The sequence below is a fragment of the Somniosus microcephalus genome, chromosome 6 (genome assembly GCF_052327205.1).
Source record: "Somniosus microcephalus isolate GS21.2 chromosome 6, FLI_Smic_1.0, whole genome shotgun sequence".
NCBI classification, from domain to species: Eukaryota; Metazoa; Chordata; class Chondrichthyes; order Squaliformes; family Somniosidae; genus Somniosus; species Somniosus microcephalus.
In genome coordinates, this window is record NC_140992.1 from 252,024,858 (window position 1) to 252,044,592 (window position 19,735).

Here is a 19,735-nt window from a genome sequence, read left to right on the forward strand (position 1 = left end):
GTTCGGGATTTTGCTATAAAAACCCTTAAAATGAATGGAGCAATTTATAGCTTAGGGCAGTATAACATCTCGCATGCAAAACAACAACAAAAATTGCTAGAAACACTCAGCAGGTCAGGCAGCATCTGTGGAGAGAGCAACAGAGTTAACGTTTCAGGTCGATGACTCTTCGTTAGAACTGGAAAAGTTGGAGAAGTAACAGATTTTTAAGCAAGTGTGGGGCAGGGAAAGGGAGGAGGGGGAGGAAAGAACAAAGGGAAGGTCTGTGTTGGGGTGGAAGGTAGGAAAGATTAAAAGACAAAAGGGATGATGGTGCAAGGCAAAAGGAGATGGTAATGGGACAAGTTTAAAAAAAATAAAAGATAGCTCTAGATGAGGTGTAAATGACAATGGCAGAATCATCAACAGCTGTCATGTGAGAGAGAAAAGAAAACACAGGGGTCGAGGTTATGGTCTGAAATTGTTGGGCTCAATGTTGAGTCCAGAAAGCTGTAAAGTGCCGAATCGAAAGATGAGGTGCTGTTCCTCGAGCTTAGGTTGAGCTTCGTTTGAACAGTGTAAGAGGCCGACAACGGAGAGGCCAAAGTGCGAGTGGAGCGGGGAATTAAAGTGACAGGCGACCGGAAGCTCGGAGTCACCCTTATGACTGAATGGAGCTGTTCCGCAAAGCGGTCACCCAGTCTGCGTTTGGTCTCCCCAATGTAGAGGAGACCGCATCGTGAGCAGCGAATACAGTATACTAAATTGCAAGAAGTACAAGTAAATCGCTGTTTCACCTGGAAGGATTGTCTGGGGCCCTGGACAGTGGGAAGGGAGGAGGTAAAAGGGCATGTGTTGCAACTCCTGCGCTTGCACGGGAAGGTGCCGTGGGAAGGGGTGTTGGGGATGATAGAGGAGTGGAACAGGGTGTCGCGGAGGTAGCGGTCCCTTCGGAATGCTGAAGGGGGGGAGGGGAAGATGTGTTTGGTGGTGGGATCACGCTGGAGGTGGCGAAAATGGCGGAGAATGATCCGTTGAATGTGGAGGCTGGTGGGGTGAAAGGTGAGGACAAAGGGAACCCTATTGTGGTTCTGGGAGGGAGGGAAAGTGCGGGAAGTGGAACGGACACGGTCGAGGGCCATGTCAACCACGGTAGAGGGGAATCCTCAGTTGAGGAAAAAGGAAGACATATCGGAAGCACTAGTATGGAAGGTGGCATCATCAGAACAGATGCAGCGGAGATGGAGAAACTGGGAGAATGGAATAGAGTCCTTACTGGAAGCGGGGTGGGAGGAAGTGTAGTCCAGGTAACTGTGGGAGTCGGTGAGCTTATAGTGGATGTTTGTTGATAGCCTATCTCCAGAAATGGAGACAGAGAAGTCGAGGAAGGGAAGGGAAGAGTCAGAGATGGACCATGTGAAGGTGAGGGAAGGGTGGAAATTGGAAGCAATGTGAATGAAATTTTCTAGTTCAGGGCGAGAGCAGGAAACAACACCAATACAGTCATCAGTGTACCAGAAAAAGAGGTGAGGGAGGGGACCTGAGTAGGACTGGAACAAAGAATGTTCCACATATCCCATGAAAAGGCAGGCATAGCTAAGGCCCATGTGGGTTCCCATAGTAACACCTTTAATTTGGAGGAAGAGAGTGGAGTCAGAGGAGAAGTTGTTCAATGTAAGAACAAGTTCAGCCAGGCGGAGGAGGGCGGTGGTGGATGGGGACTGGTTGGGCCTCTGTTCAAGGAAGAAGCGGAACATCTCAAGCCTATCTGGTGGGCGATGGAGGTGCAGAGGGATTGGACGTCCATAGTGAAAAGGAGACAGTTGGGGCCAGGAAACTGGAAACTGTTAAAGTGGCAGAAGGCATCACATACAAAATGTGATTGAAGTAATTATTAAGTGACAAGAAAATCAAACTTTTTAAAATAGAGTAATTCTTTGTTTCAATTCTGTCAAATAAGTCAGGGAACAAGCTCAGTTAAGTCCGATTACTATTGCTTTTTACTTCTTATCTGTTCCCTGCCACAAATCCACCTCCTGTTCTGCCACCCACCACATTAAAGCACTACGGTTGGAGAGTGGAATTCTCTGTGCTGTGCGGCCTGTCACGCTTGCTGCCATCGTTGCTCCACATCAGCTGACCAGAGTAGCTGTATTTTATCGGGCTGGACAGGTTTTCCCTTCTACAAGTTTCAACTATTTCAAGATGGCTCGTGACCCATTTAAAAGTGAGCAACAATCTGTTATTGAGAGTAATTCAGTTTGACATTTCTTAAATTGGGATCTTTCTTCCCATCTCCACTCCCTTACCATCACATTCTCAAGCTCTTTCTCCTCTGCTTGTCCAACAGCTATGACACTGCTGCCATGGTTGACCTTTTGAACCACTCCATTAGCTCTGCGCTTGATACCCTTGTCCTCTCCAAGTCCCTCATGGTCTCCCACTGCTGCCACTCTCCCTGTTGCAGTTCCTATCTCCAAACTCTCAAGACTTGAGCACACCTGGCACACAGCTGGCCTGGTTATCCACCACCACCACATCTGGATTGACCATTCAAAGAACTGCAACTCCCTCTCCATTGACCAATTCCTCCTACTATTCCAGGATCATCCTGGAAGCGAAGGACAATCCCAAACTCCTCCTCTTAACAACAAGTTGGCTCCTCTGACCTCCTACTCCCATCCTGGCACCAACACCAAGTCCAAGGGTCTTATGGACTTCATCTCTAAGATCAAGACTATCTGCATGGCAATCACAGCTCCCTGTTTCTTTCTGATCTTTCACAGCTTCTCCTCCATCCCAGTCCTGAAGCTCTGAATTCGCACCCATATTTCGCCCCACGCTCACCAGGTGTATCTCTTCATTGAGATCCACCACCTGCTTCCCCAACTCCCTTCCCACCCAAATCCTGAATCTCAACTACCTCTCCTAATAGGCAGTTGCACCATAACTTACTTCCTCCTCCCCTTCAAAACTGCCACCATTAACTCCCCCCTGAAAAGACCCAATCACAATCCCTCCATCCTTTCCAGCTACCATCTTGCATATAATCTTCTTTTCCTCTCTAAGGTCCTTGAATGTGTAGTTAACATCTAGCTCTGTGTACACCTCTCCCAAAATTCCCTTCTTGAATCCCCACAATCTGGCTACCACCCTGACACAAGCACCAAGGTACCAATGACATCCTCAACAGCTGTGATTCCCTCCTGGTGCTCTTGACTTCCCTGCAGCGTTCAATATAGTTGATCATTCAATCCTTCTCCACCATCTGTTGCTCACCTTTTGGGCACTTTTACTTTTGTTCCACTTCTATTTGTCCCAGTGGAGCAGGCATATCTCCAGAAACGACTTCCCTATACACCTCCACACCTTTGGGGTACCTCCAGGTTTAACCAATGGCCCCTTTTCCAAATTTACATTATGCTCCTAGGAAGCATTATCCAGAGACATGGGACCAGTTTACATATACGTGCGGACAACACCCAGTTCTACCTCTTCATCACTGCCCTCATTTCCACAGTGACTTTTGTGCTGCTTGACTGCCTGTCTATCTGTCAAGTCATGAATGAGTTGGAATTTCCTCCGGCTGAAAATCTATATCCTAACGTTTCCTCAGGTTGGGAAGTCAGTCATGAGGAATCATCAATTTAAAAATATCACTGAGAGTGAGGAGAGAGGTTAGGAGAAATGTCTTTACACAGCAGATTGTTGAAGCATAGAATGCTTTCCACAGGGAGACATTGAGGCAAAAACCATTGCATCTTTTAAGGGAAAGTTAGATAAATATTTGAAGCAGTGGAAGATACAGGTCTATGAGGAGACAGCAGGGAAGTGCGATTAGTTTTAAATTGTTCTAGCAAAGAGCCAGCACAGAGACAGTGGGATGAATGGCTTCCTGCTGTGCTGTAAACTTCAATGGTTCTGTGTACTTATTTTCTTAACACTCTTCATTAAAGTTTGTTTGTATTAGTGTGTCTAAAAAAAACCTGTAATTTTGATCTCCAATGCCTTTGTAACACTGCTTCCAGGTAGACCTGTTGCAAAGCAATGCTGTTTTCTAAAGCATGTTTCTTTATTTTTAGGACTTTGGGGTGTAGTGAATAATGCAGGGGTCCTAGAATTTGTTGCTGATGCAGAACTTCTTCCCATGAATGTTTACAAACGTTGCATGGAGGTGAACTTCTTTGGGGCTGTGGAACTCACCAAAATGTTCCTTCCATTACTTCGCCAAGCCAAAGGCAGACTCGTTAACATCACAAGCATTGCAGGTATGGTTCCTTCAACAGTAAGTATTATAACACACTGCAGTCAAGGCTCAACATCTAGTTGAGTGCCATGTTCAATGTCCTTTTTCTTTATTTCTCCATAATTAGGCTAATATTGATTTAGGAACGAGTCAAATGAAAGTCAGTGTTGTTAAGTAGGTTATGCGTAACTTTTTTTTAAAAAAGGGGGCAGGGAAAGTCTAACGGTGTTCCACTTCATTTTTAAAAAAGGGTTTGCCAAACTTTTTTTATTCATTTGCAAATGTACAATGTGATTCAGGTACGTTTCAAGATTGTGGTCTGGCTCACAAAGTGCTATGACTGTACAGTTAATTGTGCCCAGTAACTTGGGGAACCTAACATTTTGGTAAAACTCCAGTTGTTTCTGCTGCTGCTGGCGGCGGCTGCTAAATATTATGTAGCTGTGTGCGAGGTGACAGAGGGATTCTGTGACTTCATGAATAAAAAAAGTTCCTGGCACATTGAGTGACCTGATGTATCTCCACTGGGTGCCTGGAAGTTCAGCATGTTGCACTATTTACTTCCATTAGTAGGGTAGTATTAATGGCTGATGTTCCTATAGGTCTTTCTGGTGCAGGTTGCAAAGGTCCATCAAGGCTTCTTTGCTGCATCCCAGTCTCATGAGCACTGATCCTCTGTGAAGCCAAGGAAGCTTTGCACCTCAGTTTGCAGTAATTAGTTCAGAACATGGTGTGCCTCCTATGATTTCTGCATTCCCTAGCCACAGTGTCCTCCACCTGCTCTCACACCATCTGATAGCCAACAAATAGATCCACATTTCTGTTGCATGGCACGGCAACAATGGCCTTTCACAAATGCTGCTTTTCTTTTCAATATCAAATGTCTGCTGCTGTAGAATATATTTTACATATATGATCTGCCTTGTGGAATTTAACACAACTTTTTGGGGATTTCAATTCATCAAGATCATCACAAGCATTATCAAGCTGTTAACAAACCTGAAAGAATGCTTTTTTTAACAACCTGACTTCCCCCATATATTGCTCTTAGCTAGGAGGAATCCAGGGAGTACAGCAACAAAATCCTTTTTTGTGTCTGAGCCTATTGCACACCAATTTACTCATGAGTTTATGCTTCATCAATGACCTTCCATCTGACATTTTGGGCTGGATTTTACCAGCCCTGAGGAGGGAGGTTTGGAGGCGGGGCTGCTGGCAAAATCAAAAAGAATGGGAGTGGGTCCTGAACCCGCTCCCAACCCGCCTCCAAACAATCTTCCCAGGAGTCGGGTCCCTGATTTGCGCAGAGACCCGACTCCTAGCAGCGGGAAGAGGATTCTAGTCACTTAACTGCCTGTTAACAGGTAGTTAACAGTCAGTTAAGAGGCTTTTTCCCATTTTGAGACTTCTGCTGTGGGCTTCCCGACGTCGGGGAACCCTGCCAGGGTAAGTGAGGCGTGCTGTGGGTCTGTTGTAATGTTTGTGCATAGATGACAGCTGCAGAAGTGGTGTTAAGGATCCAATGGGACACTGGTGAGTATTAGAGGTAAGGAGATATTGGGAAAGTCATTTTTAATGTGTTTAGATTTTTCTGTAGGTGACAAGCTATGAAGTGTTTGTGTGGCCTCACCTCATTGGGAGAAGTGACAGATCGCTTCTGTAACCTCACCTGCAGCTGCCATCTGTTTTATCCTAAGGAGAGAGTCATTGGAGAGCCTGGGTGCAAGGGCTCACCTTTGTACAGTGATTGTCAGTGTTTGACAGCACCTCAATGCTGTCAAACACTGACTGGTCATCTATCAAAAATAAATGGTACATGTCCCTTTTTAAGAAAACCGGCAGATGAAGCGTCATCAACTGACGTCATCTGACACCGGCTTTCCCTTAATTGGCCAGCAAGCCCGCAGGGACATCGCTGGGGGCGGGACTAGAACCCAGAAGGCAGCAATCCCGCCCCCAACTCGTCTCGGCAGGTAAAATCCAGCCCAAGGTCATTTAGAATACTGTGCCCATTTTTGGTCACCTCATATGGTGGAGTAATTGTGGCTTTGGAAAAGGTATATACGAGGGCCACAAGATTGATTCCCAGTTTAAAACACCTTAGCTACCTAGATAGGCATAAAGAGCTGGGTCTGTATGATTTAGAGACGTTTAGACACGGGTGATTTGATGGAGGTTTATGAAATAATGAAGGGATTACATTGGCCCAGAAATTTGGGTCGGGGGCTTCCCGCGGGTGCAAGCCCCCGACCTGCACTTACCTACCACGCCGGCCGTTGAGCTGTGGGCCCGCATGGGATTCCGATCCTGGGCCCCCTCCAACTGCCGGCGCGCAGTGCTTGCGTATCCCAGGGGCGCAGTTAGTTCGATGCGTCCCCTGGGATCACGTGGGCCATGGAGAGCCAATGGTAGCAGGGAATGCTTCATTCATAAGTTTGACAGGAAGACCTGTCAAACCTATAAATACTATAAGCCCCAAAACATCACTAAATCTTCAAATAAATTAAAAAAGAACATCACATTTTTAAAATAAATTTTTAAAAAAAATCACATTTTTAAAATAAACTATAAATTACATGAAATAACTATTTTAAACAATTTACATTTTTGAAAAAATTAATTACATTTTCTAACGGGGCGAAAAATAAACTTACCTTTCTTTAAAGTATTTAAAAATAATAAACTTGTGGAAAAAATGTTTTAATTTTAATTAATTCACCACTTACCTTGTAAAAAGCAGGCCTTGAGACTGCTTTTTACATGTCTAACTTCTGGAGACTTACCCTCCCGGGAAAACCTGCAAAAAAAAGTAAATTTGATGCACACGCACAGCCTCTCCTGCTATGCGTTCGACCTCTGAACCCCATCTTTCAGGGGAATTGAAGTGCCGGTTTCCCACGCATGCACAGTGCATGCACGAAACCGGCACTTCCATTGGGCTTACGGGTGAGTACCCCATGCATACTCACCCTTGGGGACCTGAATTTCTGGGCCATTGTGTTTATGTGGACAAATTATTTCTGCTGGATAGGTTAAAGAGTAACAAGGATCATGCTTACAAGTTGTGTAAGGACAGAACTAGGTTGGATGTTAGGTGGTTATTTTCTAAGAGACTTGTGTAACAGGTTGCCAGCTCGTGCTTCAAGAGTGAGCCGGACCTGTTTCTAGCTGGTGCAGAGATCACGTCATAGAAGAGATAGGTACTTTGTAATATAAATCAGGGTCAATGTGGTCTCCAACACTAATTTTGATCGCCCTAAGTGGCCGGAGAGGAATTTTCCAGTACCCCCCCCACCAGTTGGCCTGGAATTTGATCGGGGTTTTCGCCACTGCCAGGAGGTTACATGGCTTCGGGTGGGTGTAGAGTGTCCGTATATGATCATATAAGAATTAGGAGCAGGAGTAGGCCATATGGCCTTTCGAGCCTTCTCCGCCATTCAGTAAGATCATGGCTGATCTTTGACCTCAACTCCACTTTCCCGCCCGATCTCCATATCCCTTGATTCCCCTAGAGTCCAAAAATCTATCCATCTCAGCCTTGAATATACTCAATGACTCAGCACCCACAGCCCTTTGGGGTACAGAATTCCAAAGATTCACAACCCTCTGAGTAAAGAAATTCCTCCTCATCTCATTCTTAAATGGCTGACCCCTTATCCTGAGACTCTGCCCCCTAGTTCTAGACTCTCCAGCCAGGGAAAACAACCTTTCAGCTTCTACCCTGCCAATCCCCCTCAGAATCTTATATGTTTCAATGAGATCACCTTTCATTCTTCTAAACCCGAGTATAGGCCCATTCTACACAATCTCTCCTCCTAGGACAACCCTCTCATCCCAGGGATCAATCTAGTGAACCTTTGTTGCACCGCCTCTATGTCCTTCCTCAGATAAGTAGACCGAAACTGTGCACAGTACTCCAAGTGTGGTCTCACTAAAGCCCTATACAATTGTAGTAAGACTTCCTTACTCTTGCACTCCAACCCCCTTGCAATAAAGGCCAACATACCATTTGCCTTCCTAATTGCTTGCTGTACCTACATGCTAACTTTCTGTGCTTCCTGTGCGAGGACACCTAAATCTCTCCGAACACCAACATTTAAAAGTTTCTCACCATTTAAAAAATATCCTGTTTTTCTATTCTTCCTACCAAAGTGAATAACCTCACATTTCCCCACATTATTTAAGCTGTTTATATCCCTTTGCAGGCTCCTCACAGCTTACTGTCCCACCTAGCTTTGTATCGTAAGCAAACTTGGATACATTGCACTCAGTCCCTTCATCTAAGTCATTAATATAGATTGTAAATGGCCCAAGCACTGATCCTTGTGGCACCCCACTAGTTACAGCCTGCCAACCGGAAAATGACCCGTTTATCCTTGCTCTCTGTTTTCTGTCCGTTAACCAATACTCTATCCATGCTAATATATTACCCCCAACCCCATGAGGCCTTATCTTGTGTAGAAACCTTTTATGTGGCACCTTATCGAATGCCTTTTGGAAATCCAAATATACTACATCTATTGGTTCCCCTTTATCTACCCTGCTAGTTACATTTTCAAAAACTCTAATAAATTTGTTAAACACGATTTCCCTTTCATAAAATTGTGATGCATAAGGCATCACCACTTTATGGGACAGACTAAATGGACCAGCTGGTCTTTTCCTGTCCAAAATTTTTGAATGTTCAAGAGTGGGGCTGTTTGCTGATGATTTCACAGTGTGTAGCTCTACCACAATTCCTCCGATAATGAAGCTGCCAATTGCGATCTACATCACGACCTGAACAATATCCAGGCTTGGATTGATTAGTGACAGGTAACATTCACTGGCATTCACTTGAGAGCCAGGCAGTAACTGTCTCCAACAAGAAAATGCCCAGCCACCTCCCCCTGACCTTCAACGGCACCACCATCATCGAGCGCCCCACCATTCCCCACCAGGTGATCACCACTGACCACAAACCTAACTGAAACAGCCATATCAGCATGGTGGCTACATGACCAGGGCAGATGCTAAGCACTCTGCAATGAGTGCTTTAACTCTTGAACCCTCATTACATCTCCACCATCTTAAAGGCTCAAGTCAAGAGTGTGATGGAATACCCACCACTTGTATGCTTACAGCTGAACAACAGTCAAGAAGTTTGATACCATCTAAGACAAAGCAGCCCACTTAATTAGCGCCTTGGCACTGAATTCATTATCTACCCCCTCCATCACCAGCCCACTGGGGCTGCAGTATGTACTTTCTGCAGCAACTCGCCAAGCTTACTTTGACAGCGCCTCCCTCCCCCACGACCTCTATATCAAGAGGGACAAGAGCAGCAATGTCACGGGAACACCATCACGTCCAAGTTCCCCGCTAAGACACATACCATCCTGATTTGGATATATACCACCGTCCCTTCATCATCACTAAGTCAAAATCCTGAAATTCCATCGAGGAGCACCCTTCCTACAAAGACTGCAATGGATCAAGGAGAATGCCCATCACCACTTTTTCAGAGCAACTAGGGATGGGCAATAAATGCCACCTTGCCAATGTTGCCCTCATCCCAAGAATAAAAAAATCCAATAGAAGTTTCTTACAAATTTAAGCCAAGAGGACAATATTGACCTAGTTGTTTCTTAATTCAAAAACATGACAGTAGGAAAGAATTTCTGTCTGTATTCTCCTGATCTCTCACCGTAATTTTAGCAGAAAATTAGCAAACACCCCAGAGAAACAGCGTCAATGGCCCTTAAAAGGAGATCGGACGAACCCCTGCGGAAGAACTACCCAAATATCTGTTACAGTTTAGGAGGGGCCACATTCAAGAACAGAGAGTGCAGAATAAATTAGCTTAACACTGGAACAGTTCTATTTATGATAGACATACATGCAACCTTAGACTGGAAAATGTGCATTTTATTCACATTTGTTTAATCATTCTGTTGAGTCCTTTCAAATTACATAGCATTTACAGCACAGAAACAGGCCATTCGGCCCAACTGGTCCGTGCCAGTGTTTATGCTCCACACGAGCCTCCTGCCACCCTACTTCATCTCACCCTATCAGCTTATCCTTCTATTTATTACTCCCTCATGTACTTTGAAACAAAAACAGAAAATGCTGGAAACACTCAGCAGGCCAGGTAGCATCCGTGGAGAGAGAAACCGAGTTAACCCTTCTTCAAATCTGGAAAAAGTTAGAGATGTATCAGATTTTAACCAGGGGCAGGAAAAGGGGGGGGGGGAGCGGGGTGGAAAGAACAAAAGGGACGGTCTGTGATAGGGTGGATGGCAGGAGTGGTTAACTGTTGTAAATGGGGATGGCAGAATCATCAACAGCTGCCGCCTGAAAAAATAGGGGCAGAGGTTATAGTCTGAAATTGTTGAACTCGATGTTGAGTCCACAAGGCTGTAAAGTGCCGAATCAAAAGATGAGCTTACATTGAGCTTCGTTGGAACAGTGTAAGAGGCCGAGAATGGAGAGGTCAAAGTGGGAGTGGAGCGGAGAATTAAAGTGACAGGCGACCGGAAGCTCGGGTCACCCTTACGGACTAAACGGAGGTGTTCCGCAAAGCGGTCACCCAATCTGCATTTGGTCTCCCCAATGTAGAGGAGACCCCATCGTGAGCAGCGAATACAGTATACTAAATTGCAAGAAGTACAAGTAAATCGCTGTTTCACCTGGAAGGGGTGTTTGGGGCCCTGGACAGTGGGAAGGGAGGAGGTAAAAGGGCAGTTGTTGCATCTCCTGCGCTTGCACGGGAAGGTGCCGTGGGGAGGGGAGGGGCTGTTGGGGGTGATTGAGGAGTAAACCAGGGTGCCGCGGGGGAACGGTCCCTTTGGAATGCTGAAGGGGCGGGGGGAGGGGAAGATGTGTTTGGTGGTGGGATCACCCTGGAGGTGGCGGAAATGGCGGGGGATGATCCGTTGAATGCGGAGGCTGGTGGGGTGAAAGGTGAGGACAAGGGGAACCCTATCGTGGTTCTGGGAGGGAGGGGAAGGGGTGAGAGCAGAAATGTGGGAAATGGAACGGACATGGTCATTAAACCTGCTGACATGGGTGGTGCTTTTGTTGTTTGGCGAACCGACCTCTACCGTGCGGAGGCTGAACGGCAACTATAGAATTCTGCAACACAAACAAAAGATATGGGGGGAAAAATTAGTTAGTGACTATTTTGGGTCGCTAACATCGCCTGGGTGCGAAAAATAGCGCCGGCAATCGCTAACCTCAGTTTTATCGTCCCAAGAGGGAGGTGGGTCGCTAATTCAAGTGCTCCACTTCCTTCATAGGGTGCTAACCCTGAATATCAGAACGGTGCGTTCTGCAGCGCTACGCACTGGGCCACATAGCGCTGCCACATGGAAGGGCTCTTCCCCTCATTAAAGGGGAGGGCCCAAGCCCACAACTCTGTGGGGTCCTACCTGGACCACCGGGGAGCGGGGTGCCGTGCCAGCAGCCCGGCACACAACATATTTTGAGTTAACTCTGTTTCTCTCTCCACGGATGCAGCCTGGCCTGCTGTGTGTTTCCAGCATTTTCTGTTTTTTGTTTCGGATTCCAACGTCGACAGTATTTTGCAATTGTCCCTCATGTACTAGTCTAGCTTCCCCTTAAATGTTATTTGCCTCAATTACTCCATGTGGTAGCAAGTTCCACATTCTAACCACTCTCCAGGTAAAGAAGTTTCTCCTCAAATGTAGAATACTTCAAGTCTAATATAAAATGGCTGTCTCCATCATTTTAGATTTTATCTATTAATTCCACAATCCCATGCCCCCAGTGGATAAGTTCTGCTCCAAGGGAAAGCGAGTTGGAGATGGGCCCAAAACATTGAGCTCTGATCCTCCAACAGGCTTTCTAAGAGTGTAGCTCTCCACTAGGAGAGCACAGGGTTGTGACGTTACCATGAGAAAGTGCACTAACTGCTTCAGTTATGCTGCCCTTTCATCCCAACAGATGATTGGATTTAACTACTACAGGCCAACTGTCCACATGTAAAACGGAGTGTTAGTAATTTAGGGTCCCTGTCTGTGGACAAAAATCAACACGGCTCAGCCCACCCCGCCCCCCCACCCAAGCGCTCTTACTGCATGGCTCTTCTGCTATGAGTACTTGATGTTGCAATACATTGAGTGAGGATGCAAGTATTAGCTCGGGGGAGAGAAGGAAAAAGGGTGGAAGGAGAGAGGAAGGAAATTGATAGCATAATTTTGGGGGGGGAGGGGGTGTTGGGGTTCGTTGGAGCTTGAACTGATGGGGCAAGAGGTAAGGAAAGCAAAGTGCCAGCTTAAACATAGGGAATGGGAAGAGTGCCAACTGGGATGGTTGGAGGAGGAAGAAAAGTCTCTCTGCATGCTGTCTAGAGATGGGAAAGTTCCTCTGTAAACTGGGAGAGGGGTTGGAAAAACTACACTGTCCATTTTCATTATAGATTACAAAATACTGGAAAAGGCACCAAGTAAAGTATTAAAATCAAAATTTTCTGGAGGTTGGAAAAGGCGGGCCTCCAGACCCCTTAGAAAAAAAACCTTGTCCCTTTAATGCTTTTATCCCCCTTTCACTTTTCCAGTATGTACGAGCCCTGAAACTATAAGATTCTGTTTCCAACACAAAACTTACTCTCACATATCGGAGAATTAAATGTGCAAATAGTGCACCCAATTCATAACACCAGATTTTTAGGACATTAATAGTTGTCTGCTTTTTTTTTAAGCTTTTGGCCAGATTTTCCTAGTTTTCTATTTTAGCATATGTGTAACTATAAAAATTCAAACCCTATTTTTGCAGTTGAACCTAAAATGACGTTGCTTGGAAATTAATGCTGAAAATATGTATCTCAGTATGGCCAGGATTCTGTTAATTGTTTTATTCATTTCTTTTCTTTTTGATCTGTCCTAATATAGGAAATACTCCACTGCTAGGGTTTGCAGCATATGGTGCTTCAAAAGCCGCTCTCAGCGTATTTTCCGATGTTTTGAGACAAGAACTTGCCATGTGGGGAGTCAAAGTGACTACCATCCAACCTGGTGGTTTCAAAACAGGTTTGTATCTGCATAGGAAAGAGCTTAAGACATTGAAGGTTCTGGCTAACTTTCACAAGCCTCACTATTTCTTTTCATCATCTGACATTCTATAAATGAAAGATGGAGCAAATCGTATGCTAAGCTGTATATTTTATATATCTTAGCATACGATTTTATATATATGTGTGTTTGTGTGTATGTGTATATATATATATATGTATAATACATAGTGAGCTCAAGAGTTTTTATTATTAAACTAGTTAAATAGATGAATTGCTAGTCTGAGGATACAATTGGGCCAATACAATAATCCAGATTGGAATAATGTGTTGCTTTTTAATTTAAATATGGATTCTCTCCAGAATGGCTTTTAGTGTGCGAGGAACATATTTCATATTTGAGTCCTCTAGTCGAAGCTCAGCCCATCTAAAAATGCAGCAGATGTCCGCCTTTATTGGCTTTCTCACATTTTGCTTGAAAAACGGCCAGTTTTACTTGAATAATGCAGCGCCTTTAAGTAATTAAACACCCTTAAGTGACACGCTGTACGGTAATTCAAGAATGAATTTATCTTCATATTTGGGAAATAATGATTTTGGTGGTTGATCAAAAAACTGTAAAATTGCATAGTTTTTGGCCTTGGAAGCATCGACAATAAATACATATTTTGAATGCTAAACTACTTCATCCCACCTTGCCTGTAACAGTGTGAGGATGACTTCTAGTGTTTAATATTAAACTTTATGAAGCTGAATGATCGCTGGTGTGATCAGTCCCAGCAAGTAAGGTCAAAGATCCTTTATGGCAATTTGGCTGGTAATTTTCATCCTTATTGTGATCGGGAGAGCGGTATGGGAAGAAAAGGGCAACTGCTCGAAACATTCACAAATCCGCACAATTAGCACTGGGCACTACAGCAGGCTTTAGAAATGTTAACTCTAGTAATTAAGGAATGAAGTATCTATCCTTATAGCTGTTAATTGGGGAGGATGAAATACGGAGGAATAGTGAGAAAGGGATAAATATTTATTTATAAATTTGGGCTACTATTATTCATACAAAATGGGCAGAATGTAGCTACCAGTTTCTAGCAGGGCAAATTTCCGCAAATTGTCCACGATTATACATTCCCAACTCCCAGTCCATATTGGGCCTGTAAAGCTGCTGGGAAATTAACATGTACAAATGCTGTTTGGTGGCACAATAGGCACCAAAATCTAGGAGTGACCAGAAGGAAACTGAGCCTGGGCAAGTGATGGAACAGTGTTGCAAAACAAAGGCCTAGAAATTGGGTTTTGGCGCAGCGACGGCTTTAGCGCCGGAAGTTAGTGCCGGAGCTAAGTTGCGCTGGGCGGGCCAAAAATTCACTAGTTCTGCGCCCAAACGGCTGCCGGCGCTGCTGAAAGCTGTTTGCGCCTGAAAACTGGCGCTACGCGCTGAATTGCGGTGCTATTCCGGCGCTGCGGCGCCCGCTGCGGTGCGGCAGGTTCGGGAAGTGCAGGCCTCCTCCTTCCCTTAAGGAGGAGCTGCCTGCACCCGGCCGCGGCCCGCGAAAATCATTGTAAAAATGAGCCCGGTACCTCGGACAAGTGCCGGGCTTGCATCTGTCCCGGGGGGGGCGGGGGGAGAAGTCCGGGGAGGGAGCTGCGGCCAGGCGGCCGGCGGGAAAGCGGCCGGCCGCCGCGGGGCCTTTAATGCGCCGGCGCAAAGTCCAGTAAGGCACCTCTGCCAGAACGTTGCTTGCGGCTGCCACGGGCGAGGCGGCCGCAAGTCAATTTCGGAGTTCGGGCGGGTTACCATGGCAACCGGGACGCTGCGCACACCGATGACGTCATCGGTGCCGGCGCAGCGCTAACGGCCTAACGCCGATTTAGGGACCCACTCAATTTCCAAACTGGCCATAACTCCGGCGCTAGGCCCTCTAGCGCCTCAAAAGCGGTGCTAAGCCTACCGAATTTCTAGGCCAAAGTGTTTTTAAAGCCTGTCTCATAGCATCATAAAATAGTACAGCACAGAAGGAGGCCATTTGGCCCATCGAGTCTGCGCCGGCTCTTTGGAAGAGCAATCCAGTTAGTCCCACTCCCTGGCTCTTTCCCCCTATCCCTGCAATTTTTTCTCATTCAAGTATTTATCCAATTCCCTTTTGAAAGCTACTATTGAATCTATTTCCACCGCCCTCACCCTCACCCTATCAGGCAATGCATTCCAAATACTAACCACTCGTTGCGTAAAAAAGTTTTTCATCATGTCGCTTCAGGTTCTTTTGTCAGTCACATTAAATCTGCCCTCTGGTTATCGACACTTCAGCCATTGTAAACAGTTTCTCTTTATTTATTTATTCTTTCTATCTAAACACTGATTTTCGAGTCTGCAGGGTGTCTGTCCTCTCTCAGGCTCTTCTACTCATTATCCAACTTGATTCACTCTTTAGCTGATGATTCCACTCTTCATTTATCAACATCCGTCAGATCACACACTCAATGTACCACAAACCCCAGTCTCTAGCAATGTAATGGTTGAATCACTACAGCTTGCTCTCCATGCTCTCCAGTACAGCAGTGACAATCTTGTTTCTTTTAAATTCTTCAACAACTGAATATCATCAAGTAAAAACAATCATTACATCAGGTCGCCTCTCCGTTTATCCCTGTTTAAAATTTACTCTGGATTTGGGGCTATTCATATAATAGATCCACCACATGAGCCTTCAACTAACTTTCTGGCCAAGATTTAATGCAGCTCGGAGTTTTTCTTTATTATTCGTTTACGGGATGTGGGCGTCGCTGGCAAGGCAACAGGATTGATAAACTGGTGATGCTTATTAATTAATTTACATATTGAAAGGGCCTAATGCCTGTTTTAGTTGTCCACTCAGGATGCCTAAAAAATGTTCCCAATGAATTTGATAGTAGGACAAATATCTACGCAGATTGGATGCAGCCCATCCCATTGCTAAATTGGAATGCTTTGTACCTGTCTTATACTCCTACGCACCTAATTAAACTGCAACTTTCCACAAAGTTTAATTTCTCACACTTTATGATTTTTTCCAGAATTATACACAGGTTTACATATTTCTACGGTTGTACTTCTTGTTTACAAGATATTTACAGCAATCTGCATTGAAACACTGGCGTAGATTTTCATCTTTACTGACTGGGCATTAAGAATCGCCTGAGCTGGGACAAGCACACGCCAGTAACAGCCCATCTGATTTTCCTTCCATTTAAATGAATGGACTGAAAATCGTTTGGTTTCTTTAACAGGTGTGCAAATCTCCCTGCCTTATTTCCTGCTCGCGCTTAATGCCCAGGTGGTAAAGATGAATAAGTCTGTTGGTTTAATTGTACATACTGATGTATTACACACTTAAGGATGAGGGTGGTTGGCAATGGCTATGGAAATAGCTATGTATGGGTTCACAGAGACTACATTACCTTATCCTGAAGGTTGCATAAGAATTAGGAGTAGGAATAGACCATACAGCCCCTTGAGCCTGCTCCGCCATTCAATAAGATCATGGCTGATCTACCTCAACTTCCGTCCTATCCCCATATCCCTTGATTCCCTCAGTGTCTAAAAATCTAGTGATCTCATTCTTGAATATACTCAACGACTGAGCATCCACAACCCTTTGGGGTAGAGAATTCCAACCCTCTGAGTGAAGAAATTTCTCCTCATCGCAGTCCTAAATGGACGATCCCTTATTCTGAGACTATGACCTCTGGTTCTAGACTCTCCAGGGGAACCAGCCTCTCAGCATCTACCCTGTCAAGCCCTCTAAGAATATTATACGTTTCAATGAGATCACCTCTCATTCTTCTAAACTCCAGAGAATATACTCCCATTCTACTCAATCTCGCCTCATACGACAACCATCTCATTCCACTGTGTACACTACTCCAGGTGTGGTCTCACCAAAGCCCTATATAATTGCAGCAAGATCTCCTTACTCTTATACGCCAAACCCCTTGCAATAAAGGGTAACATTCCATTTGCATGCCCTTAAATTTGGTTCCACGGAGCAAATAGTGATATATTTCCTTCTTCCCTCTTGCATCAGTTTGCCCATCCCGCGATGTGGGTTGTTGAGGTGAGCTCTTCATTGTCTTCAGAATGAGCATACAGGCTGCTTGGTACTTTTTCAGTCCTTGATAAAGGCTGATTCTGACTGATGTCACAAAAGTATATAAATGTCCGTATTTAAATTATTCCATATATTGAAGTTTTTTTTCTTAAATTCTGGGAATACATATTTCTTGAGTAACTCAGCAATTCACCTAGCACTGTTCTCTTGCTAATGCCTTTTTTTAGGGTATTCTGAAGATGTGCTACCTTAAACATTGTATATTTCCATAGGTATCTTTGGCACCACTGACCAGTGGAGCAACCAACACAAGCAAATCGTGCAGCATCTCTCTCCTGATGTTCAATCAGATTATGGTGAAAACTACATAATAGCATTCAAAGGAAAATATGCTAAATGGCAGGCCAGTTCGCCAGATGACCTACAGCCTGTCCTTAATGATATCTCCATTGCACTGATGGCAAAGAACCCCAAGAGGCTCTACACCCCTGGATCAGCTGCATTCTTCCTTCCATTCATCCATCACTACCTTCCCACCTGCGTGTCTGATTTTGTTATTTATCTGTTGTTTGGATCAGGTCAGGGTCCACCAGATGGAGTGGAAAAAAAATGAGTTCCAGCGGTAACAAACCGTAAGCCATTCTCCAGTTAGCACAGACAGGTATTTTGTATAGAAATGACCTTTTTTACATGCACTAGGCAACTAACAAATCCTACCTTACAACAACAAATTCTACACTAAAATACTCCATTGCACAGATCTTTGTACAGGTAACATTTCCTGTATTAGTCCTCTCTGTAGGATAAGCAGCGTCCAAGTCTGAAGCTTGGACACTGAGCATTTATTTTTCATAACGGTGCAGCAGCAATATTGCAAAGTTGATGCTCAATAGGACTAACTAAGCAGCTTCAGTTGATACAGTGCACAAAGGAAAAAAAATCTTCCATAGATTGAGGACCCCACAGTAGTGAGATCTATTACGATACCACTCTATTGAATATCTGCACATATTCTTTTAACTTGCATGTGCCACAGTAACATACAAGTTATTGAGACCAACCCAGACATTTAATAAAAAGAGTGACTGATACCTGGGATGGCAGGAATGACATATGAGGAGAGATTGGGTCGATTAGGCTTACACTCGCTGGAGTTTAGAAGAATGAGAGGGGATCTCATTGAAACTTATAAAATTCTAACAGGACTAGACAGACTAGATGTAGGAAGGATGTTCCCGATGGTCGGGGAGTCCAGAACCAGGGGTCACAGTCTAAAAATAAGGGGTAAGCCATTTAGGACAGAAATGAGGAATTTCTTCACCCAGAGAATGGTGAACCTGTGGAATTCTCTACCACAGAAGACAGTTGAGGCCAATTCATTAAATATATTCAAGAAGGAGTTAGATATATTTCTTAAGGCTAAGGGGATCAAGGGATATGGGAAGAAAGCAGGGACAGGGTACTGAATTTGGATGGTCAGCCATGATCGCATTGAATGGCGGAGCAGGCTCGAGGGGCCGAATGGCCTACTCCTGCTCCTATCTTCTATGTTTCTATGAGAGCTGCCAGCGCCTGCCATGCCTCCACAGGCAGCTCACGCATTTGAAGGCAACGCATGTCAGCCCACTTGCTTCACCGGCAGCAGCCAGAAGATAAGTCCCGGCAGGGAGGGGCAGAGGGGGAAACCAATCACGGGGACTGTGGAGTTGGAGGGGGCACTCCTGCTCCTCAGCAATGTTTTTTTGCTGCATTTTATTTTTAAACTTACCTTTTGGCTGTGCCCCCTGCTTAGGCTGCAGTGGCCGCTGAACAATCCTAAGCAAAGCAGGCCTGGCATCTGTTCTGCTCTGTTCATCACAAACCAATTGCCCAGAGGGGTCGTAAAAACAGGTGTTTTGGGCGGCCACCTAAAAAAAAAAATGGGGCCCGACGAATTTAGCAGTGGCCCGAACGCCCATACAAATTGGGCACGGAACGTCCCACTGCCAAATTTGTCATGGTTATGCCCATTTTATGCCCAAAAAATGTACACAATGCTTACCAATTTCTACCCCACAATCTGCAAAAATTGTGGCCTGTTCAACAGAGCATGAAACCTTACTATGCAAGATCACTGGCATTTTCACACATTTATCCACATTGCAACAAACAAATATTCCGACAGCAGGCTTCAAGCTGACATTTTAGGGCTCAGAATTCTTCAAAGGTAACTTTACAACACAAAAGGCACAGCAGACGTAGAAATTTGTAGCCAAAGAAGACAATACAAAATATTACAGTACTGTATGCAGTATGAAATTGTATGAAGGTGGTTATTCCAGTATCTGGAATGAGTACTAGAGAGAGTTTTAACAGTCAGGTAAAGCAACACCACACATGTTCACTTTACTCCAAGACTACTGTGAAGTA

General features: G+C 44.8%; 1 protein-coding gene across 1 annotated transcript in view; it reads left to right on the plus strand.

Annotated features, from left to right (window-relative positions):
• hsd17b2 (hydroxysteroid (17-beta) dehydrogenase 2) overlaps positions 1–18,945 on the plus strand; it is a 64,698-nt gene extending 45,753 nt beyond the window's left edge. Inside the window, 3 exon segments of the mRNA XM_085991758.1 lie at positions 4,062–4,247; positions 13,120–13,257; positions 17,599–18,945. Of these exon segments, the coding sequence (XP_085847884.1) occupies positions 4,062–4,247; positions 13,120–13,257; positions 17,599–17,978 (704 nt within the window). The 3' untranslated portion in view covers positions 17,979–18,945.
• The last annotated feature ends 790 nt before the right edge of the window (positions 18,946–19,735 follow it).